At 56.1% G+C, this 23,141-nt stretch overlaps 5 protein-coding genes across 27 annotated transcripts in view; 1 reads left to right on the top strand and 4 right to left on the bottom strand.

Annotated features, from left to right (window-relative positions):
- UBAP2 (ubiquitin associated protein 2) overlaps positions 1-23,141 on the top strand; it is a 160,937-nt gene that overhangs the window by 110,916 nt on the left and 26,880 nt on the right. The gene's annotated exons all lie outside the window — the stretch shown is intronic.
- LOC140000629 (interferon) lies at positions 3,772-4,518 on the bottom strand. The gene has a single exon (XM_072030816.1). The coding sequence runs from the start codon at positions 4,467-4,469 to the stop codon at positions 3,894-3,896; it is 576 nt and encodes a 191-aa protein (XP_071886917.1). The 5' UTR covers positions 4,470-4,518; the 3' UTR covers positions 3,772-3,893.
- LOC140000626 (interferon) lies at positions 8,822-9,568 on the bottom strand. The gene has a single exon (XM_072030813.1). It carries the CDS (start codon positions 9,517-9,519, stop codon positions 8,944-8,946), a length of 576 nt encoding a protein of 191 aa, XP_071886914.1. The 5' UTR covers positions 9,520-9,568; the 3' UTR covers positions 8,822-8,943.
- On the bottom strand, positions 13,872-14,618 carry LOC140000628 (interferon). The gene has a single exon (XM_072030815.1). It carries the CDS (start codon positions 14,567-14,569, stop codon positions 13,994-13,996), a length of 576 nt encoding a protein of 191 aa, XP_071886916.1. The 5' UTR covers positions 14,570-14,618; the 3' UTR covers positions 13,872-13,993.
- On the bottom strand, positions 18,922-19,645 carry LOC140000636 (interferon). Its single transcript, XM_072030823.1, has one exon. It carries the CDS (start codon positions 19,617-19,619, stop codon positions 19,044-19,046), a length of 576 nt encoding a protein of 191 aa, XP_071886924.1. The 5' UTR covers positions 19,620-19,645; the 3' UTR covers positions 18,922-19,043.

The following is a 23,141-nucleotide window of genomic DNA, read 5'->3' as shown; positions in this document are numbered from 1 at the left end:
TGGTAGTTTGAGAGGAGATTCTTGAGAAAGCTGCAGCTACCATGAGTCCTTCGCTCAGTCTAGTCTTCTGTGGACTGAACCAAGGTTGTTGGTGGTTTGGTGTGTAGGGAAGTGCGTTGGTGAGTTTCCCCCGAGCCTGGGACAGGTTTTGGAGGTCCTTGGCTTTTTTTTTGGTGTTTTGTTTTGTTTTTGTTTTTTTGATGAGGAGGTTGTGGTTAATCTGTCCTTAGTGTTTGTGTGGGGGATGTGAAAGTCTTGGGGAGAGGGTGCTGGCGCAGCTGTGCTGCGGATGTGCTTTTCGTAGTGTTTCCCTTTTGGCCTTGAGGGAGAGTAGTTGAGCGTTGGCCAAGAGTGCTCTTCCTTCCGAGGTGCACTTTCCCTATGTCATGGCCTAGTGTGAGGTTTGGGTTTTTTCTTCTTGGTCTTCTTTTGCCCGTGTGTTCCGTTTTTCCTTTCAGCTCAGTTGTTCATTGCAGGTTTTGATGTGTTTCCAGAGTGTGGGGTGTTGTGATCTGCTTGGTGCGAGTGCCTTGCTGTAGGCAGGAATTGTTGGGGGAGAGGTGTCCCTTGTGTTCCTGTGCTTAGAGTGTCCGTCTGGATGGAGCTTCCCAAAGGCGTCTGTGCCTTGTCCTTGGTTGGATCACCCGTATCTTGGGTTTGTGTTTGTGGTTGTTTGTTTTTTTTTTTTAGGATGGGGCGGGAGTTTGTGGTAGCATGTCCTGCAAATGAAAGGACCCCCAAGCATCATGGAGTCATTGAGGTTGGGGAAGACATCGAAGATCATGTAGCTGAACCCTTAAGCTTGTGTGAAAGTCCAGCAGTATCCCTTGCCATGAAGTCCTGAATGTAGGCGTTTCTCGAAGACCTGGAGGGATGGTAGCTCATCAAGTCCATCTTGAAGTGTGTGCAGAGAGGGCACTGCATTGTCTGTGGTGCTGTGCTTGTGTTGCTGGTTGTATTGGTCTTGTTTTTTGGTGGTCTGTCTTTCCCCTTTGTTTTGCTCTTGGTTATTTGTGAAGCAGTAGAAGGGCAAGGAGCTCTTTCCTCTGTCATGGCGTGTAGGCGTTTGTTGGTCCTTGTGGGAAGAAGGCTGTGAAGAAAGCTGTGAATGTGTCAGGAGGCAAGAAGAAGCGTAGAACCATGGTATATGGTGCGTGTGAAGGGGCCCTCCAGGATGGTGTAGTCCAAGTCGTGGGTCCGTGCAGGAGGAGCCCAAAGCGTGTATTTGTGAGAGCCTTGTCCAAGCAGTCCTTGAGGTCCGTGAGCACCTCCCTGTGGAGCGTGTTGCAGTGCCCAGCTACGTTCTCTGTGCAGAAGCTTTTCCGAAGAGGCAGCGTGAGCCTTCCTTGTGGCAGCTCGGTGCCGTTCGCTGGGGTCCTGTGGCTGTCCCCAGAGAGCAGAGCTCAGGGCCTGCCCCTCTGCTCCCCTCGTGAGGGAGCCGCATGCCGGCATGAGGCCTGCTGTTGTTGGCTGAACAAAGTGAGGGACTTGATCCACTGCTCGCACGTCTTGCCCTCTGGACCTCTGCAGGTCTCCGTTTCCCTCCTTTGGAAGTTCTCCAATAGCTTTATGCCCTTGTTTTGTGGTACCCAGAAGTGCAGAGGGTGCTGGAGGTGAGGCTGCCCCAGAGCAGAGTGGGACAGTCCCTTCCCTGGCTGGGCCTGGGGCCGCCTAGGAAATGGCTGGCCCTTTTGTCTGCCAGGGCATGCTGCTGGCTCCTCTTGCACTTGGTGTTGACCCAAAGGCTGAGATGTGTTTCTGTGGGGCCGCTGTCCGGCCTGTGTTCCCCCCGTGTGTCCGTGAAGGCAGGGTTGCCCCGTCCCCGGTGCAGCCCAAGGCAGCGCTTGGTCTTGGTGCCCGTGAGGTGGTTGGTGAGTGCCCAGCCCTCTGGTTTGCCAAGAGGTGCGTGCGAGGGCTCTGTGTCCTTGCGGGAGTGCGTGCCTCCTGCAAGTGTAGTGTTGTTGGCTAAGTCACTCGTTCTGCCTTTGAGTCCTGCATCCAGGTTGTTCATGAAGGCACGTGAGAGAGCCGTCCCTGAAATGTCGGCCTAGGGCATCCCGTTAGTGACTGGCTGCCAGCCTGCTGTAAGGCCGTTTAGTGTAAGCCTCTGAGGCCGCCTTGTGTGGGGGTTGCTGTCCTCTCATCCTGTGTACTCGTGGAGCAGTTTGCTGTCCATTTTGTCCGGAAGGGTACTGTGAGAGGAAGTATGGAAAGCTTTGCTGAAGTGAGTGACACAGTCACGGAATGTGAGGGGTAGAAGGGACCTTGACCGATCATCTAGTCTGTTCCCGCTGCCGGAGCAGGAAGACTGAGATCACGTCGCACAGGAGCGCATCCAGGCAGGTTGTGAATGTCTCCAGAGAAGGGGACTCCACAACTCCCGTGGTCAGCCTGTTCCAGTGCTCCGCGAGCCTCACGGTGAAGAAGTTTTGTCTCATACTGACACGGAACGTGAGGTGTAACGTGAATATTCCAGCTTGCACCCATTGCTCCTTGTCCTATCTGTAGATAGAGCCTGGCTCCATCCTCCTGACACTCGTCCTTCCCGCATTGACAAAGATGAATAAGGTCACCCCCGAGTGTGCTCCTCTCCAAGCTGAAGAGAGCGAGCTGCCTCAGCCGTTTTTGGTAAGGGAGATGCTCCACTCCCTTCATGGTCCTCGTGGCTCTGTGCTGGACTCTCTCAAGCAGTTGCGTGTCCTTAGTTGAAGTAAGGGTCTGAGAACCGCAGAGAATATTCCAGATGTGGTCTCAGCAGGGCAGAGTAGAGGGGGAGGAGAGCCTCTCTCAACCTGATAAGCACAGCCCTTGTAATACGCCCCAGGATGCCTTTGGCCTTGTTGGCCACAAGCACACAACCCCAAGCTGGCTGGTGGTCATCGTGCTGTCCAGCAGGACCCGCGGGTCCGTTTCCCCTTCGCTGCTCTCCAGCACGACAGTCCCCAAGTTGTGGTGGTGTGTGGAGCTGTGCTTGCCCAGCTGCAGGACTGTCCACCTGCCCGTGTTCTATTTCATTAAATTTCTCCCCAGCAAGGTGAAAAGATGAGGTTGGGTGGTGTGCCTTGGTGAGGGATGTGCGTAATGTTGTCCTGAGAGGAGAAGCTTGAGTGACAGAGGAGATTCCCGTCGTGCAGCCGTGTTGGCTGTGAGCAGTGAGTGTGTCGTGCCCGCGAGCGTGCCGTGCGCCTGGCCAGGCGCGAAGGCCACGTTGCTCCCTGGCCGTGTGGGTCGGGGTAGGAGAGCGGGCAGCGGGCTGTGGAGGGGCTTGTTGTCTGAGGAGCGGAGCGCTGGGTTTTGGGTGGTGTTGGTGAGGGCGTCAGTGGCGTGGCGGAGGGAGAGGTTTGCGGTGGCTGAAGCTGTGGAGGTTGTAGGAGAGGAGGAGAGCGAGAGCGAGCTGTGCCTGCTGTGCTGACGGAGGCTGGGAGAAGGAAAGGAGAGAGGTGCTGAGTGTGTGGGGGTGGTGGCTGCGAGGGCGTGGGGGGAGAGAGAGAGGGAGAGGGACTGTTGGCAGAGGTGTCCCGGGCTGGGCCGGGCCGGGAGAGGAGTGAGCGAGACGAGTGTGGTTGCTGGGGTTCTCCCGAGATGGTTGAGTGGAAGTGCCTGAGCACTTGAGGGCTAAGCAGAAGCGTAAGGCTGGAGCTGAGGGCATTGTCCAGATGCCCCCGGGCCAGAGAGAGGGCTGCCGTAGGACTGGGCAGGTTCTTAGAAAAGGTCTTTATTTGTTTTGCATAAATAGTTACTAATAAATAGATGAGAGGCATGGTTGAAATAAATAGTTAAATAAGGAGGGGGTGGGTGGTGGTGGCCACTGGGCTCCGGTCAGTTCTTGTCAGCGTCCCTGTGTGGTGGGCGAAGGGAGGCATGAGGGCAGAGGTGCGCGTGTGGGGCTCCTCTTAGCGCATGGTGCGGGTGAGGCGGTGGATGCGCTGGAAGCAGGCGTGAGCCTCGAGGCGGACGTGGTCCCATGCGCAGGGGCTGTAGGTGTGGTTCTGGAGGAAGTGTTGGATGCAGCCGAAGTACTTGTTGATGCTGAGGTGAAGGTTGCGGGGCCCTCGCCTGTGGAGGCGCGCGGCGTCGGCTGGGAAGCAGCGCTCGAGGTGGTGGATGTGGTGCTGAAGCTGGTTGAGGAGGTCGTGGCGTGCGGTGTGGAGCCAGTGCGCGGGGGTGCTGGGGCTGCTGAGGGTGTCGAAGAGGTGTTGGAGGAGGTGGAGGGCGGTGTGTGCGGCTTGCTGCGTGTCGTTGGTGTCCAGGAGGGTGTCCGGGAAGGAGCAAGGCGCGTGTTGCTGCGGGCAGGGCTGTGTGGGGCTGGGAGCCATGTTGCGGAGGAGCTGGAGGCTGTCCCAGGCGAAGGCGCTGTCGTGGAGGCGCAGGGGGCTGCAGGAGAAGGCGTTGGCGGGAGGCGTGAGGAGGAGCAGGAGGGCCAGGGCGCTGTAGATGGCTGGTGGTGGTGGGGCTGATGGCCCAGGCATGGTGGCTCTTGGGTTGTGCTGGGCAAGAGCCTGTTGGGGCTGGGTGGTGTTGGTGCTCGGGGTGCTGGCGTGTGTCGAGCTTTATGCAGTGCGGCATCTTCCTTTCCCTTCGTCGCTTTCAGGTCATGGAGGTGCTTTCGGCTGTGGTTTTCAGTTTGGGGTGGTTGCGGTTTGAGGGGAAGTGTGTTGTTGGGGTTGCCCCGAGCACGGTGCGCGAGCTGTAGGTCCTTGGCTCGTGTTGTGATGGATATTTTTTGGCATATTTGGAGGCGGGGGAGTGAAAGTGGTTTTGAGAAGGCAATGCTGTGGGGAAAGGTGTGCCACAGATGTTGTGCTTGTTTCCTATTTCTGGTTTCCGTTTTGTTTTAAACGAGCATCTTTGCGTCATAGCTACACTGAAATTTCTCTTTCTGCCCAAGCCTTCTTTCACTTTGCAACGCCATAGTGTTAGGTTGCCTTCTTTGTACCACTAATGTTTTTCCTGTGGATTCCCTTGTATGTGTTGATGTTTCTCTGTCCTTAAGTATTGTGAAGTTTGGTTCTTCGATGGAACCTAAGGGAGTTATCTGGTGTTACCATTGCTTCGTGGTGGTAGTTTGAGAGGAGATTCTTGAGAAAGCTGCAGCTACCATGAGTCCTTCGCTCAGTCTAGTCTTCTGTGGACTGAACCAAGGTTGTTGGTGGTTTGGTGTGTAGGGAAGTGCGTTGGTGAGTTTCCCCCGAGCCTGGGACAGGTTTTGGAGGTCCTTGGCTTTTTTTTTGGTGTTTTGTTTTGTTTTTGTTTTTTTGATGAGGAGGTTGTGGTTAATCTGTCCTTAGTGTTTGTGTGGGGGATGTGAAAGTCTTGGGGAGAGGGTGCTGGCGCAGCTGTGCTGCGGATGTGCTTTTCGTAGTGTTTCCCTTTTGGCCTTGAGGGAGAGTAGTTGAGCGTTGGCCAAGAGTGCTCTTCCTTCCGAGGTGCACTTTCCCTATGTCATGGCCTAGTGTGAGGTTTGGGTTTTTTCTTCTTGGTCTTCTTTTGCCCGTGTGTTCCGTTTTTCCTTTCAGCTCAGTTGTTCATTGCAGGTTTTGATGTGTTTCCAGAGTGTGGGGTGTTGTGATCTGCTTGGTGCGAGTGCCTTGCTGTAGGCAGGAATTGTTGGGGGAGAGGTGTCCCTTGTGTTCCTGTGCTTAGAGTGTCCGTCTGGATGGAGCTTCCCAAAGGCGTCTGTGCCTTGTCCTTGGTTGGATCACCCGTATCTTGGGTTTGTGTTTGTGGTTGTTTGTTTTTTTTTTTTAGGATGGGGCGGGAGTTTGTGGTAGCATGTCCTGCAAATGAAAGGACCCCGAAGCATCATGGAGTCATTGAGGTTGGGGAAGACATCGAAGATCATGTAGCTGAACCCTTAAGCTTGTGTGAAAGTCCAGCAGTATCCCTTGCCATGAAGTCCTGAATGTAGGCGTTTCTCGAAGACCTGGAGGGATGGTAGCTCATCAAGTCCATCTTGAAGTGTGTGCAGAGAGGGCACTGCATTGTCTGTGGTGCTGTGCTTGTGTTGCTGGTTGTATTGGTCTTGTTTTTTGGTGGTCTGTCTTTCCCCTTTGTTTTGCTCTTGGTTATTTGTGAAGCAGTAGAAGGGCAAGGAGCTCTTTCCTCTGTCATGGCGTGTAGGCGTTTGTTGGTCCTTGTGGGAAGAAGGCTGTGAAGAAAGCTGTGAATGTGTCAGGAGGCAAGAAGAAGCGTAGAACCATGGTATATGGTGCGTGTGAAGGGGCCCTCCAGGATGGTGTAGTCCAAGTCGTGGGTCCGTGCAGGAGGAGCCCAAAGTGTGTATTTGTGAGAGCCTTGTCCAAGCAGTCCTTGAGGTCCGTGAGCACCTCCCTGTGGAGCGTGCCCAGCTACGTTCTCTGTGCAGAAGCTTTTCCGAAGAGGCAGCGTGAGCCTTCCTTGTGGCAGCTCGGTGCCGTTCGCTGGGGTCCTGTGGCTGTCCCCAGAGAGCAGAGCTCAGGGCCTGCCCCTCTGCTCCCCTCGTGAGGGAGCCGCATGCCGGCATGAGGCCTGCTGTTGTTGGCTGAACAAAGTGAGGGACTTGATCCACTGCTCGCACGTCTTGCCCTCTGGACCTCTGCAGGTCTCCGTTTCCCTCCTTTGGAAGTTCTCCAATAGCTTTATGCCCTTGTTTTGTGGTACCCAGAAGTGCAGAGGGTGCTGGAGGTGAGGCTGCCCCAGAGCAGAGTGGGACAGTCCCTTCCCTGGCTGGGCCTGGGGCCGCCTAGGAAATGGCTGGCCCTTTTGTCTGCCAGGGCATGCTGCTGGCTCCTCTTGCACTTGGTGTTGACCCAAAGGCTGAGATGTGTTTCTGTGGGGCCGCTGTCCGGCCTGTGTTCCCCCCGTGTGTCCGTGAAGGCAGGGTTGCCCCGTCCCCGGTGCAGCCCAAGGCAGCGCTTGGTCTTGGTGCCCGTGAGGTGGTTGGTGAGTGCCCAGCCCTCTGGTTTGCCAAGAGGTGCGTGCGAGGGCTCTGTGTCCTTGCGGGAGTGCGTGCCTCCTGCAAGTGTAGTGTTGTTGGCTAAGTCACTCGTTCTGCCTTTGAGTCCTGCATCCAGGTTGTTCATGAAGGCACGTGAGAGAGCCGTCCCTGAAATGTCGGCCTAGGGCATCCCGTTAGTGACTGGCTGCCAGCCTGCTGTAAGGCCGTTTAGTGTAAGCCTCTGAGGCCGCCTTGTGTGGGGGTTGCTGTCCTCTCATCCTGTGTACTCGTGGAGCAGTTTGCTGTCCATTTTGTCCGGAAGGGTACTGTGAGAGGAAGTATGGAAAGCTTTGCTGAAGTGAGTGACACAGTCACGGAATGTGAGGGGTAGAAGGGACCTTGACCGATCATCTAGTCTGTTCCCGCTGCCGGAGCAGGAAGACTGAGATCACGTCGCACAGGAGCGCATCCAGGCAGGTTGTGAATGTCTCCAGAGAAGGGGACTCCACAACTCCCGTGGTCAGCCTGTTCCAGTGCTCCGCGAGCCTCACGGTGAAGAAGTTTTGTCTCATACTGACACGGAACGTGAGGTGTAACGTGAATATTCCAGCTTGCACCCATTGCTCCTTGTCCTATCTGTAGATAGAGCCTGGCTCCATCCTCCTGACACTCGTCCTTCCCGCATTGACAAAGATGAATAAGGTCACCCCCGAGTGTGCTCCTCTCCAAGCTGAAGAGAGCGAGCTGCCTCAGCCGTTTTTGGTAAGGGAGATGCTCCACTCCCTTCATGGTCCTCGTGGCTCTGTGCTGGACTCTCTCAAGCAGTTGCGTGTCCTTAGTTGAAGTAAGGGTCTGAGAACCGCAGAGAATATTCCAGATGTGGTCTCAGCAGGGCAGAGTAGAGGGGGAGGAGAGCCTCTCTCAACCTGATAAGCACAGCCCTTGTAATACGCCCCAGGATGCCTTTGGCCTTGTTGGCCACAAGCACACAACCCCAAGCTGGCTGGTGGTCATCGTGCTGTCCAGCAGGACCCGCGGGTCCGTTTCCCCTTCGCTGCTCTCCAGCACGACAGTCCCCAAGTTGTGGTGGTGTGTGGAGCTGTGCTTGCCCAGCTGCAGGACTGTCCACCTGCCCGTGTTCTATTTCATTAAATTTCTCCCCAGCAAGGTGAAAAGATGAGGTTGGGTGGTGTGCCTTGGTGAGGGATGTGCGTAATGTTGTCCTGAGAGGAGAAGCTTGAGTGACAGAGGAGATTCCCGTCGTGCAGCCGTGTTGGCTGTGAGCAGTGAGTGTGTCGTGCCCGCGAGCGTGCCGTGCGCCTGGCCAGGCGCGAAGGCCACGTTGCTCCCTGGCCGTGTGGGTCGGGGTAGGAGAGCGGGCAGCGGGCTGTGGAGGGGCTTGTTGTCTGAGGAGCGGAGCGCTGGGTTTTGGGTGGTGTTGGTGAGGGCGTCAGTGGCGTGGCGGAGGGAGAGGTTTGCGGTGGCTGAAGCTGTGGAGGTTGTAGGAGAGGAGGAGAGCGAGAGCGAGCTGTGCCTGCTGTGCTGACGGAGGCTGGGAGAAGGAAAGGAGAGAGGTGCTGAGTGTGTGGGGGTGGTGGCTGCGAGGGCGTGGGGGGAGAGAGAGAGGGAGAGGGACTGTTGGCAGAGGTGTCCCGGGCTGGGCCGGGCCGGGAGAGGAGTGAGCGAGACGAGTGTGGTTGCTGGGGTTCTCCCGAGATGGTTGAGTGGAAGTGCCTGAGCACTTGAGGGCTAAGCAGAAGCGTAAGGCTGGAGCTGAGGGCATTGTCCAGATGCCCCCGGGCCAGAGAGAGGGCTGCCGTAGGACTGGGCAGGTTCTTAGAAAAGGTCTTTATTTGTTTTGCATAAATAGTTACTAATAAATAGATGAGAGGCATGGTTGAAATAAATAGTTAAATAAGGAGGGGGTGGGTGGTGGTGGCCACTGGGCTCCGGTCAGTTCTTGTCAGCGTCCCTGTGTGGTGGGCGAAGGGAGGCATGAGGGCAGAGGTGCGCGTGTGGGGCTCCTCTTAGCGCATGGTGCGGGTGAGGCGGTGGATGCGCTGGAAGCAGGCGTGAGCCTCGAGGCGGACGTGGTCCCATGCGCAGGGGCTGTAGGTGTGGTTCTGGAGGAAGTGTTGGATGCAGCCGAAGTACTTGTTGATGCTGAGGTGAAGGTTGCGGGGCCCTCGCCTGTGGAGGCGCGCGGCGTCGGCTGGGAAGCAGCGCTCGAGGTGGTGGATGTGGTGCTGAAGCTGGTTGAGGAGGTCGTGGCGTGCGGTGTGGAGCCAGTGCGCGGGGGTGCTGGGGCTGCTGAGGGTGTCGAAGAGGTGTTGGAGGAGGTGGAGGGCGGTGTGTGCGGCTTGCTGCGTGTCGTTGGTGTCCAGGAGGGTGTCCGGGAAGGAGCAAGGCGCGTGTTGCTGCGGGCAGGGCTGTGTGGGGCTGGGAGCCATGTTGCGGAGGAGCTGGAGGCTGTCCCAGGCGAAGGCGCTGTCGTGGAGGCGCAGGGGGCTGCAGGAGAAGGCGTTGGCGGGAGGCGTGAGGAGGAGCAGGAGGGCCAGGGCGCTGTAGATGGCTGGTGGTGGTGGGGCTGATGGCCCAGGCATGGTGGCTCTTGGGTTGTGCTGGGCAAGAGCCTGTTGGGGCTGGGTGGTGTTGGTGCTCGGGGTGCTGGCGTGTGTCGAGCTTTATGCAGTGCGGCATCTTCCTTTCCCTTCGTCGCTTTCAGGTCATGGAGGTGCTTTCGGCTGTGGTTTTCAGTTTGGGGTGGTTGCGGTTTGAGGGGAAGTGTGTTGTTGGGGTTGCCCCGAGCACGGTGCGCGAGCTGTAGGTCCTTGGCTCGTGTTGTGATGGATATTTTTTGGCATATTTGGAGGCGGGGGAGTGAAAGTGGTTTTGAGAAGGCAATGCTGTGGGGAAAGGTGTGCCACAGATGTTGTGCTTGTTTCCTATTTCTGGTTTCCGTTTTGTTTTAAACGAGCATCTTTGCGTCATAGCTACACTGAAATTTCTCTTTCTGCCCAAGCCTTCTTTCACTTTGCAACGCCATAGTGTTAGGTTGCCTTCTTTGTACCACTAATGTTTTTCCTGTGGATTCCCTTGTATGTGTTGATGTTTCTCTGTCCTTAAGTATTGTGAAGTTTGGTTCTTCGATGGAACCTAAGGGAGTTATCTGGTGTTACCATTGCTTCGTGGTGGTAGTTTGAGAGGAGATTCTTGAGAAAGCTGCAGCTACCATGAGTCCTTCGCTCAGTCTAGTCTTCTGTGGACTGAACCAAGGTTGTTGGTGGTTTGGTGTGTAGGGAAGTGCGTTGGTGAGTTTCCCCCGAGCCTGGGACAGGTTTTGGAGGTCCTTGGCTTTTTTTTTGGTGTTTTGTTTTGTTTTTGTTTTTTTGATGAGGAGGTTGTGGTTAATCTGTCCTTAGTGTTTGTGTGGGGGATGTGAAAGTCTTGGGGAGAGGGTGCTGGCGCAGCTGTGCTGCGGATGTGCTTTTCGTAGTGTTTCCCTTTTGGCCTTGAGGGAGAGTAGTTGAGCGTTGGCCAAGAGTGCTCTTCCTTCCGAGGTGCACTTTCCCTATGTCATGGCCTAGTGTGAGGTTTGGGTTTTTTCTTCTTGGTCTTCTTTTGCCCGTGTGTTCCGTTTTTCCTTTCAGCTCAGTTGTTCATTGCAGGTTTTGATGTGTTTCCAGAGTGTGGGGTGTTGTGATCTGCTTGGTGCGAGTGCCTTGCTGTAGGCAGGAATTGTTGGGGGAGAGGTGTCCCTTGTGTTCCTGTGCTTAGAGTGTCCGTCTGGATGGAGCTTCCCAAAGGCGTCTGTGCCTTGTCCTTGGTTGGATCACCCGTATCTTGGGTTTGTGTTTGTGGTTGTTTGTTTTTTTTTTTTAGGATGGGGCGGGAGTTTGTGGTAGCATGTCCTGCAAATGAAAGGACCCCCAAGCATCATGGAGTCATTGAGGTTGGGGAAGACATCGAAGATCATGTAGCTGAACCCTTAAGCTTGTGTGAAAGTCCAGCAGTATCCCTTGCCATGAAGTCCTGAATGTAGGCGTTTCTCGAAGACCTGGAGGGATGGTAGCTCATCAAGTCCATCTTGAAGTGTGTGCAGAGAGGGCACTGCATTGTCTGTGGTGCTGTGCTTGTGTTGCTGGTTGTATTGGTCTTGTTTTTTGGTGGTCTGTCTTTCCCCTTTGTTTTGCTCTTGGTTATTTGTGAAGCAGTAGAAGGGCAAGGAGCTCTTTCCTCTGTCATGGCGTGTAGGCGTTTGTTGGTCCTTGTGGGAAGAAGGCTGTGAAGAAAGCTGTGAATGTGTCAGGAGGCAAGAAGAAGCGTAGAACCATGGTATATGGTGCGTGTGAAGGGGCCCTCCAGGATGGTGTAGTCCAAGTCGTGGGTCCGTGCAGGAGGAGCCCAAAGTGTGTATTTGTGAGAGCCTTGTCCAAGCAGTCCTTGAGGTCCGTGAGCACCTCCCTGTGGAGCGTGCCCAGCTACGTTCTCTGTGCAGAAGCTTTTCCGAAGAGGCAGCGTGAGCCTTCCTTGTGGCAGCTCGGTGCCGTTCGCTGGGGTCCTGTGGCTGTCCCCAGAGAGCAGAGCTCAGGGCCTGCCCCTCTGCTCCCCTCGTGAGGGAGCCGCATGCCGGCATGAGGCCTGCTGTTGTTGGCTGAACAAAGTGAGGGACTTGATCCACTGCTCGCACGTCTTGCCCTCTGGACCTCTGCAGGTCTCCGTTTCCCTCCTTTGGAAGTTCTCCAATAGCTTTATGCCCTTGTTTTGTGGTACCCAGAAGTGCAGAGGGTGCTGGAGGTGAGGCTGCCCCAGAGCAGAGTGGGACAGTCCCTTCCCTGGCTGGGCCTGGGGCCGCCTAGGAAATGGCTGGCCCTTTTGTCTGCCAGGGCATGCTGCTGGCTCCTCTTGCACTTGGTGTTGACCCAAAGGCTGAGATGTGTTTCTGTGGGGCCGCTGTCCGGCCTGTGTTCCCCCCGTGTGTCCGTGAAGGCAGGGTTGCCCCGTCCCCGGTGCAGCCCAAGGCAGCGCTTGGTCTTGGTGCCCGTGAGGTGGTTGGTGAGTGCCCAGCCCTCTGGTTTGCCAAGAGGTGCGTGCGAGGGCTCTGTGTCCTTGCGGGAGTGCGTGCCTCCTGCAAGTGTAGTGTTGTTGGCTAAGTCACTCGTTCTGCCTTTGAGTCCTGCATCCAGGTTGTTCATGAAGGCACGTGAGAGAGCCGTCCCTGAAATGTCGGCCTAGGGCATCCCGTTAGTGACTGGCTGCCAGCCTGCTGTAAGGCCGTTTAGTGTAAGCCTCTGAGGCCGCCTTGTGTGGGGGTTGCTGTCCTCTCATCCTGTGTACTCGTGGAGCAGTTTGCTGTCCATTTTGTCCGGAAGGGTACTGTGAGAGGAAGTATGGAAAGCTTTGCTGAAGTGAGTGACACAGTCACGGAATGTGAGGGGTAGAAGGGACCTTGACCGATCATCTAGTCTGTTCCCGCTGCCGGAGCAGGAAGACTGAGATCACGTCGCACAGGAGCGCATCCAGGCAGGTTGTGAATGTCTCCAGAGAAGGGGACTCCACAACTCCCGTGGTCAGCCTGTTCCAGTGCTCCGCGAGCCTCACGGTGAAGAAGTTTTGTCTCATACTGACACGGAACGTGAGGTGTAACGTGAATATTCCAGCTTGCACCCATTGCTCCTTGTCCTATCTGTAGATAGAGCCTGGCTCCATCCTCCTGACACTCGTCCTTCCCGCATTGACAAAGATGAATAAGGTCACCCCCGAGTGTGCTCCTCTCCAAGCTGAAGAGAGCGAGCTGCCTCAGCCGTTTTTGGTAAGGGAGATGCTCCACTCCCTTCATGGTCCTCGTGGCTCTGTGCTGGACTCTCTCAAGCAGTTGCGTGTCCTTAGTTGAAGTAAGGGTCTGAGAACCGCAGAGAATATTCCAGATGTGGTCTCAGCAGGGCAGAGTAGAGGGGGAGGAGAGCCTCTCTCAACCTGATAAGCACAGCCCTTGTAATACGCCCCAGGATGCCTTTGGCCTTGTTGGCCACAAGCACACAACCCCAAGCTGGCTGGTGGTCATCGTGCTGTCCAGCAGGACCCGCGGGTCCGTTTCCCCTTCGCTGCTCTCCAGCACGACAGTCCCCAAGTTGTGGTGGTGTGTGGAGCTGTGCTTGCCCAGCTGCAGGACTGTCCACCTGCCCGTGTTCTATTTCATTAAATTTCTCCCCAGCAAGGTGAAAAGATGAGGTTGGGTGGTGTGCCTTGGTGAGGGATGTGCGTAATGTTGTCCTGAGAGGAGAAGCTTGAGTGACAGAGGAGATTCCCGTCGTGCAGCCGTGTTGGCTGTGAGCAGTGAGTGTGTCGTGCCCGCGAGCGTGCCGTGCGCCTGGCCAGGCGCGAAGGCCACGTTGCTCCCTGGCCGTGTGGGTCGGGGTAGGAGAGCGGGCAGCGGGCTGTGGAGGGGCTTGTTGTCTGAGGAGCGGAGCGCTGGGTTTTGGGTGGTGTTGGTGAGGGCGTCAGTGGCGTGGCGGAGGGAGAGGTTTGCGGTGGCTGAAGCTGTGGAGGTTGTAGGAGAGGAGGAGAGCGAGAGCGAGCTGTGCCTGCTGTGCTGACGGAGGCTGGGAGAAGGAAAGGAGAGAGGTGCTGAGTGTGTGGGGGTGGTGGCTGCGAGGGCGTGGGGGGAGAGAGAGAGGGAGAGGGACTGTTGGCAGAGGTGTCCCGGGCTGGGCCGGGCCGGGAGAGGAGTGAGCGAGACGAGTGTGGTTGCTGGGGTTCTCCCGAGATGGTTGAGTGGAAGTGCCTGAGCACTTGAGGGCTAAGCAGAAGCGTAAGGCTGGAGCTGAGGGCATTGTCCAGATGCCCCCGGGCCAGAGAGAGGGCTGCCGTAGGACTGGGCAGGTTCTTAGAAAAGGTCTTTATTTGTTTTGCATAAATAGTTACTAATAAATAGATGAGAGGCATGGTTGAAATAAATAGTTAAATAAGGAGGGGGTGGGTGGTGGTGGCCACTGGGCTCCGGTCAGTTCTTGTCAGCGTCCCTGTGTGGTGGGCGAAGGGAGGCATGAGGGCAGAGGTGCGCGTGTGGGGCTCCTCTTAGCGCATGGTGCGGGTGAGGCGGTGGATGCGCTGGAAGCAGGCGTGAGCCTCGAGGCGGACGTGGTCCCATGCGCAGGGGCTGTAGGTGTGGTTCTGGAGGAAGTGTTGGATGCAGCCGAAGTACTTGTTGATGCTGAGGTGAAGGTTGCGGGGCCCTCGCCTGTGGAGGCGCGCGGCGTCGGCTGGGAAGCAGCGCTCGAGGTGGTGGATGTGGTGCTGAAGCTGGTTGAGGAGGTCGTGGCGTGCGGTGTGGAGCCAGTGCGCGGGGGTGCTGGGGCTGCTGAGGGTGTCGAAGAGGTGTTGGAGGAGGTGGAGGGCGGTGTGTGCGGCTTGCTGCGTGTCGTTGGTGTCCAGGAGGGTGTCCGGGAAGGAGCAAGGCGCGTGTTGCTGCGGGCAGGGCTGTGTGGGGCTGGGAGCCATGTTGCGGAGGAGCTGGAGGCTGTCCCAGGCGAAGGCGCTGTCGTGGAGGCGCAGGGGGCTGCAGGAGAAGGCGTTGGCGGGAGGCGTGAGGAGGAGCAGGAGGGCCAGGGCGCTGTAGATGGCTGGTGGTGGTGGGGCTGATGGCCCAGGCATGGTGGCTCTTGGGTTGTGCTGGGCAAGAGCCTGTTGGGGCTGGGTGGTGTTGGTGCTCGGGGTGCTGGCGTGTGTCGAGCTTTATGCAGTGCGGCATCTTCCTTTCCCTTCGTCGCTTTCAGGTCATGGAGGTGCTTTCGGCTGTGGTTTTCAGTTTGGGGTGGTTGCGGTTTGAGGGGAAGTGTGTTGTTGGGGTTGCCCCGAGCACGGTGCGCGAGCTGTAGGTCCTTGGCTCGTGTTGTGATGGATATTTTTTGGCATATTTGGAGGCGGGGGAGTGAAAGTGGTTTTGAGAAGGCAATGCTGTGGGGAAAGGTGTGCCACAGATGTTGTGCTTGTTTCCTATTTCTGGTTTCCGTTTTGTTTTAAACGAGCATCTTTGCGTCATAGCTACACTGAAATTTCTCTTTCTGCCCAAGCCTTCTTTCACTTTGCAACGCCATAGTGTTAGGTTGCCTTCTTTGTACCACTAATGTTTTTCCTGTGGATTCCCTTGTATGTGTTGATGTTTCTCTGTCCTTAAGTATTGTGAAGTTTGGTTCTTCGATGGAACCTAAGGGAGTTATCTGGTGTTACCATTGCTTCGTGGTGGTAGTTTGAGAGGAGATTCTTGAGAAAGCTGCAGCTACCATGAGTCCTTCGCTCAGTCTAGTCTTCTGTGGACTGAACCAAGGTTGTTGGTGGTTTGGTGTGTAGGGAAGTGCGTTGGTGAGTTTCCCCCGAGCCTGGGACAGGTTTTGGAGGTCCTTGGCTTTTTTTTTGGTGTTTTGTTTTGTTTTTGTTTTTTTGATGAGGAGGTTGTGGTTAATCTGTCCTTAGTGTTTGTGTGGGGGATGTGAAAGTCTTGGGGAGAGGGTGCTGGCGCAGCTGTGCTGCGGATGTGCTTTTCGTAGTGTTTCCCTTTTGGCCTTGAGGGAGAGTAGTTGAGCGTTGGCCAAGAGTGCTCTTCCTTCCGAGGTGCACTTTCCCTATGTCATGGCCTAGTGTGAGGTTTGGGTTTTTTCTTCTTGGTCTTCTTTTGCCCGTGTGTTCCGTTTTTCCTTTCAGCTCAGTTGTTCATTGCAGGTTTTGATGTGTTTCCAGAGTGTGGGGTGTTGTGATCTGCTTGGTGCGAGTGCCTTGCTGTAGGCAGGAATTGTTGGGGGAGAGGTGTCCCTTGTGTTCCTGTGCTTAGAGTGTCCGTCTGGATGGAGCTTCCCAAAGGCGTCTGTGCCTTGTCCTTGGTTGGATCACCCGTATCTTGGGTTTGTGTTTGTGGTTGTTTGTTTTTTTTTTTTAGGATGGGGCGGGAGTTTGTGGTAGCATGTCCTGCAAATGAAAGGACCCCCAAGCATCATGGAGTCATTGAGGTTGGGGAAGACATCGAAGATCATGTAGCTGAACCCTTAAGCTTGTGTGAAAGTCCAGCAGTATCCCTTGCCATGAAGTCCTGAATGTAGGCGTTTCTCGAAGACCTGGAGGGATGGTAGCTCATCAAGTCCATCTTGAAGTGTGTGCAGAGAGGGCACTGCATTGTCTGTGGTGCTGTGCTTGTGTTGCTGGTTGTATTGGTCTTGTTTTTTGGTGGTCTGTCTTTCCCCTTTGTTTTGCTCTTGGTTATTTGTGAAGCAGTAGAAGGGCAAGGAGCTCTTTCCTCTGTCATGGCGTGTAGGCGTTTGTTGGTCCTTGTGGGAAGAAGGCTGTGAAGAAAGCTGTGAATGTGTCAGGAGGCAAGAAGAAGCGTAGAACCATGGTATATGGTGCGTGTGAAGGGGCCCTCCAGGATGGTGTAGTCCAAGTCGTGGGTCCGTGCAGGAGGAGCCCAAAGTGTGTATTTGTGAGAGCCTTGTCCAAGCAGTCCTTGAGGTCCGTGAGCACCTCCCTGTGGAGCGTGCCCAGCTACGTTCTCTGTGCAGAAGCTTTTCCGAAGAGGCAGCGTGAGCCTTCCTTGTGGCAGCTCGGTGCCGTTCGCTGGGGTCCTGTGGCTGTCCCCAGAGAGCAGAGCTCAGGGCCTGCCCCTCTGCTCCCCTCGTGAGGGAGCCGCATGCCGGCATGAGGCCTGCTGTTGTTGGCTGAACAAAGTGAGGGACTTGATCCACTGCTCGCACGTCTTGCCCTCTGGACCTCTGCAGGTCTCCGTTTCCCTCCTTTGGAAGTTCTCCAATAGCTTTATGCCCTTGTTTTGTGGTACCCAGAAGTGCAGAGGGTGCTGGAGGTGAGGCTGCCCCAGAGCAGAGTGGGACAGTCCCTTCCCTGGCTGGGCCTGGGGCCGCCTAGGAAATGGCTGGCCCTTTTGTCTGCCAGGGCATGCTGCTGGCTCCTCTTGCACTTGGTGTTGACCCAAAGGCTGAGATGTGTTTCTGTGGGGCCGCTGTCCGGCCTGTGTTCCCCCCGTGTGTCCGTGAAGGCAGGGTTGCCCCGTCCCCGGTGCAGCCCAAGGCAGCGCTTGGTCTTGGTGCCCGTGAGGTGGTTGGTGAGTGCCCAGCCCTCTGGTTTGCCAAGAGGTGCGTGCGAGGGCTCTGTGTCCTTGCGGGAGTGCGTGCCTCCTGCAAGTGTAGTGTTGTTGGCTAAGTCACTCGTTCTGCCTTTGAGTCCTGCATCCAGGTTGTTCATGAAGGCACGTGAGAGAGCCGTCCCTGAAATGTCGGCCTAGGGCATCCCGTTAGTGACTGGCTGCCAGCCTGCTGTAAGGCCGTTTAGTGTAAGCCTCTGAGGCCGCCTTGTGTGGGGGTTGCTGTCCTCTCATCCTGTGTACTCGTGGAGCAGTTTGCTGTCCATTTTGTCCGGAAGGGTACTGTGAGAGGAAGTATGGAAAGCTTTGCTGAAGTGAGTGACACAGTCACGGAATGTGAGGGGTAGAAGGGACCTTGACCGATCATCTAGTCTGTTCCCGCTGCCGGAGCAGGAAGACTGAGATCACGTCGCACAGGAGCGCATCCAGGCAGGTTGTGAATGTCTCCAGAGAAGGGGACTCCACAACTCCCGTGGTCAGCCTGTTCCAGTGCTCCGCGAGCCTCACGGTGAAGAAGTTTTGTCTCATACTGACACGGAACGTGAGGTGTAACGTGAATATTCCAGCTTGCACCCATTGCTCCTTGTCCTATCTGTAGATAGAGCCTGGCTCCATCCTCCTGACACTCGTCCTTCCCGCATTGACAAAGATGAATAAGGTCACCCCCGAGTGTGCTCCTCTCCAAGCTGAAGAGAGCGAGCTGCCTCAGCCGTTTTTGGTAAGGGAGATGCTCCACTCCCTTCATGGTCCTCGTGGCTCTGTGCTGGACTCTCTCAAGCAGTTGCGTGTCCTTAGTTGAAGTAAGGGTCTGAGAACCACAGAGAATATTCCAGATGTGGTCTCAGCAGGGCAGAGTAGAGGGGGAGGAGAGCCTCTCTCAACCTGATAAGCACAGCCCTTGTAATACGCCCCAGGATGCCTTTGGCCTTGTTGGCCACAAGCACACAACCCCAAGCTGGCTGGTGGTCATCGTGCTGTCCAGCAGGACCCGCGGGTCCGTTTCCCCTTCGCTGCTCTCCAGCACGACAGTCCCCAAGTTGTGGTGGTGTGTGGAGCTGTGCTTGCCCAGCTGCAGGACTGTCCACCTGCCCGTGTTCTATTTCATTAAATTTCTCCCCAGCAAGGTGAAAAGATGAGGTTGGGTGGTGTGCCTTGGTGAGGGATGTGCGTAATGTTGTCCTGAGAGGAGAAGCTTGAGTGACAGAGGAGATTCCCGTCGTGCAGCCGTGTTGGCTGTGAGCAGTGAGTGTGTCGTGCCCGCGAGCGTGCCGTGCGCCTGGCCAGGCGCGAAGGCCACGTTGCTCCCTGGCCGTGTGGGTCGGGGTAGGAGAGCGGGCAGCGGGCTGTGGAGGGGCTTGTTGTCTGAGGAGCGGAGCGCTGGGTTTTGGGTGGTGTTGGTGAGGGCGTCAGTGGCGTGGCGGAGGGAGAGGTTTGCGGTGGCTGAAGCTGTGGAGGTTGTAGGAGAGGAGGAGAGCGAGAGCGAGCTGTGCCTGCTGTGCTGACGGAGGCTGGGAGAAGGAAAGGAGAGAGGTGCTGAGTGTGTGGGGGTGGTGGCTGCGAGGGCGTGGGGGGAGAGAGAGAGGGAGAGGGACTGTTGGCAGAGGTGTCCCGGGCTGGGCCGGGCCGGGAGAGGAGTGAGCGAGACGAGTGTGGTTGCTGGGGTTCTCCCGAGATGGTTGAGTGGAAGTGCCTGAGCACTTGAGGGCTAAGCAGAAGCGTAAGGCTGGAGCTGAGGGCATTGTCCAGATGCCCCCGGGCCAGAGAGAGGGCTGCCGTAGGACTGGGCAGGTTCTTAGAAAAGGTCTTTATTTGTTTTGCATAAATAGTTACTAATAAATAGATGAGAGGCATGGTTGAAATAAATAGTTAAATAAGGAGGGGGTGGGTGGTGGTGGCCACTGGGCTCCGGTCAGTTCTTGTCAGCGTCCCTGTGTGGTGGGCGAAGGGAGGCATGAGGGCAGAGGTGCGCGTGTGGGGCTCCTCTTAGCGCATGGTGCGGGTGAGGCGGTGGATGCGCTGGAAGCAGGCGTGAGCCTCGAGGCGGACGTGGTCCCATGCGCAGGGGCTGTAGGTGTGGTTCTGGAGGAAGTGTTGGATGCAGCCGAAGTACTTGTTGATGCTGAGGTGAAGGTTGCGGGGCCCTCGCCTGTGGAGGCGCGCGGCGTCGGCTGGGAAGCAGCGCTCGAGGTGGTGGATGTGGTGCTGAAGCTGGTTGAGGAGGTCGTGGCGTGCGGTGTGGAGCCAGTGCGCGGGGGTGCTGGGGCTGCTGAGGGTGTCGAAGAGGTGTTGGAGGAGGTGGAGGGCGGTGTGTGCGGCTTGCTGCGTGTCGTTGGTGTCCAGGAGGGTGTCCGGGAAGGAGCAAGGCGCGTGTTGCTGCGGGCAGGGCTGTGTGGGGCTGGGAGCCATGTTGCGGAGGAGCTGGAGGCTGTCCCAGGCGAAGGCGCTGTCGTGGAGGCGCAGGGGGCTGCAGGAGAAGGCGTTGGCAGGAGGCGTGAGGAGGAGCAGGAGGGCCAGGGCGCTGTAGATGGCTGGTGGTGGTGGGGCTGATGGCCCAGGCATGGTGGCTCTTGGGTTGTGCTGGGCAAGAGCCTGTTGGGGCTGGGTGGTGTTGGTGCTCGGGGTGCTGGCGTGTGTCGAGCTTTATGCAGTGCGGCATCTTCCTTTCCCTTCGTCGCTTTCAGGTCATGGAGGTGCTTTCGGCTGTGGTTTTCAGTTTGGGGTGGTTGCGGTTTGAGGGGAAGTGTGTTGTTGGGGTTGCCCCGAGCACGGTGCGCGAGCTGTAGGTCCTTGGCTCGTGTTGTGATGGATATTTTTTGGCATATTTGGAGGCGGGGGAGTGAAAGTGGTTTTGAGAAGGCAATGCTGTGGGGAAAGGTGTGCCACAGATGTTGTGCTTGTTTCCTATTTCTGGTTTCCGTTTTGTTTTAAACGAGCATCTTTGCGTCATAGCTACACTGAAATTTCTCTTTCTGCCCAAGCCTTCTTTCACTTTGCAGCGCCATAGTGTTAGGTTGCCTTCTTTGTACCACTAATGTTTTTCCTGTGGATTCCCTTGTATGTGTTGATGTTTCTCTGTCCTTAAGTATTGTGAAGTTTGGTTCTTCGATGGAACCTAAGGGAGTTATCTGGTGTTACCATTGCTTCGTGGTGGTAGTTTGAGAGGAGATTCTTGAGAAAGCTGCAGCTACCATGAGTCCTTCGCTCAGTCTAGTCTTCTGTGGACTGAACCAAGGTTGTTGGTGGTTTGGTGTGTAGGGAAGTGCGTTGGTGAGTTTCCCCCGAGCCTGGGACAGGTTTTGGAGGTCCTTGGCTTTTTTTTTGGTGTTTTGTTTTGTTTTTGTTTTTTTGATGAGGAGGTTGTGGTTAATCTGTCCTTAGTGTTTGTGTGGGGGATGTGAAAGTCTTGGGGAGAGGGTGCTGGCGCAGCTGTGCTGCGGATGTGCTTTTCGTAGTGTTTCCCTTTTGGCCTTGAGGGAGAGTAGTTGAGCGTTGGCCAAGAGTGCTCTTCCTTCCGAGGTGCACTTTCCCTATGTCATGGCCTAGTGTGAGGTTTGGGTTTTTTCTTCTTGGTCTTCTTTTGCCCGTGTGTTCCGTTTTTCCTTTCAGCTCAGTTGTTCATTGCAGGTTTTGATGTGTTTCCAGAGTGTGGGGTGTTGTGATCTGCTTGGTGCGAGTGCCTTGCTGTAGGCAGGAATTGTTGGGGGAGAGGTGTCCCTTGTGTTCCTGTGCTTAGAGTGTCCGTCTGGATGGAGCTTCCCAAAGGCGTCTGTGCCTTGTCCTTGGTTGGATCACCCGTATCTTGGGTTTGTGTTTGTGGTTGTTTGTTTTTTTTTTTTAGGATGGGGCGGGAGTTTGTGGTAGCATGTCCTGCAAATGAAAGGACCCCGAAGCATCATGGAGTCATTGAGGTTGGGGAAGACATCGAAGATCATGTAGCTGAACCCTTAAGCTTGTGTGAAAGTCCAGCAGTATCCCTTGCCATGAAGTCCTGAATGTAGGCGTTTCTCGAAGACCTGGAGGGATGGTAGCTCATCAAGTCCATCTTGAAGTGTGTGCAGAGAGGGCACTGCATTGTCTGTGGTGCTGTGCTTGTGTTGCTGGTTGTATTGGTCTTGTTTTTTGGTGGTCTGTCTTTCCCCTTTGTTTTGCTCTTGGTTATTTGTGAAGCAGTAGAAGGGCAAGGAGCTCTTTCCTCTGTCATGGCGTGTAGGCGTTTGTTGGTCCTTGTGGGAAGAAGGCTGTGAAGAAAGCTGTGAATGTGTCAGGAGGCAAGAAGAAGCGTAGAACCATGGTATATGGTGCGTGTGAAGGGGCCCTCCAGGATGGTGTAGTCCAAGTCGTGGGTCCGTGCAGGAGGAGCCCAAAGTGTGTATTTGTGAGAGCCTTGTCCAAGCAGTCCTTGAGGTCCGTGAGCACCTCCCTGTGGAGCGTGCCCAGCTACGTTCTCTGTGCAGAAGCTTTTCCGAAGAGGCAGCGTGAGCCTTCCTTGTGGCAGCTCGGTGCCGTTCGCTGGGGTCCTGTGGCTGTCCCCAGAGAGCAGAGCTCAGGGCCTGCCCCTCTGCTCCCCTCGTGAGGGAGCCGCATGCCGGCATGAGGCCTGCTGTTGTTGGCTGAACAAAGTGAGGGACTTGATCCACTGCTCGCACGTCTTGCCCTCTGGACCTCTGCAGGTCTCCGTTTCCCTCCTTTGGAAGTTCTCCAATAGCTTTATGCCCTTGTTTTGTGGTACCCAGAAGTGCAGAGGGTGCTGGAGGTGAGGCTGCCCCAGAGCAGAGTGGGACAGTCCCTTCCCTGGCTGGGCCTGGGGCCGCCTAGGAAATGGCTGGCCCTTTTGTCTGCCAGGGCATGCTGCTGGCTCCTCTTGCACTTGGTGTTGACCCAAAGGCTGAGATGTGTTTCTGTGGGGCCGCTGTCCGGCCTGTGTTCCCCCCGTGTGTCCGTGAAGGCAGGGTTGCCCCGTCCCCGGTGCAGCCCAAGGCAGCGCTTGGTCTTGGTGCCCGTGAGGTGGTTGGTGAGTGCCCAGCCCTCTGGTTTGCCAAGAGGTGCGTGCGAGGGCTCTGTGTCCTTGCGGGAGTGCGTGCCTCCTGCAAGTGTAGTGTTGTTGGCTAAGTCACTCGTTCTGCCTTTGAGTCCTGCATCCAGGTTGTTCATGAAGGCACGTGAGAGAGCCGTCCCTGAAATGTCGGCCTAGGGCATCCCGTTAGTGACTGGCTGCCAGCCTGCTGTAAGGCCGTTTAGTGTAAGCCTCTGAGGCCGCCTTGTGTGGGGGTTGCTGTCCTCTCATCCTGTGTACTCGTGGAGCAGTTTGCTGTCCATTTTGTCCGGAAGGGTACTGTGAGAGGAAGTATGGAAAGCTTTGCTGAAGTGAGTGACACAGTCACGGAATGTGAGGGGTAGAAGGGACCTTGACCGATCATCTAGTCTGTTCCCGCTGCCGGAGCAGGAAGACTGAGATCACGTCGCACAGGAGCGCATCCAGGCAGGTTGTGAATGTCTCCAGAGAAGGGGACTCCACAACTCCCGTGGTCAGCCTGTTCCAGTGCTCCGCGAGCCTCACGGTGAAGAAGTTTTGTCTCATACTGACACGGAACGTGAGGTGTAACGTGAATATTCCAGCTTGCACCCATTGCTCCTTGTCCTATCTGTAGATAGAGCCTGGCTCCATCCTCCTGACACTCGTCCTTCCCGCATTGACAAAGATGAATAAGGTCACCCCCGAGTGTGCTCCTCTCCAAGCTGAAGAGAGCGAGCTGCCTCAGCCGTTTTTGGTAAGGGAGATGCTCCACTCCCTTCATGGTCCTCGTGGCTCTGTGCTGGACTCTCTCAAGCAGTTGCGTGTCCTTAGTTGAAGTAAGGGTCTGAGAACCGCAGAGAATATTCCAGATGTGGTCTCAGCAGGGCAGAGTAGAGGGGGAGGAGAGCCTCTCTCAACCTGATAAGCACAGCCCTTGTAATACGCCCCAGGATGCCTTTGGCCTTGTTGGCCACAAGCACACAACCCCAAGCTGGCTGGTGGTCATCGTGCTGTCCAGCAGGACCCGCGGGTCCGTTTCCCCTTCGCTGCTCTCCAGCACGACAGTC

The sequence above is a fragment of the Anas platyrhynchos genome, chromosome Z (assembly GCF_047663525.1).
Source record: "Anas platyrhynchos isolate ZD024472 breed Pekin duck chromosome Z, IASCAAS_PekinDuck_T2T, whole genome shotgun sequence".
Taxonomy (NCBI): Eukaryota; Metazoa; Chordata; class Aves; order Anseriformes; family Anatidae; genus Anas; species Anas platyrhynchos.
Note: the sequence above shows the minus strand (reverse complement) of the source record. Positions and strands in the feature narration are given on the sequence as shown.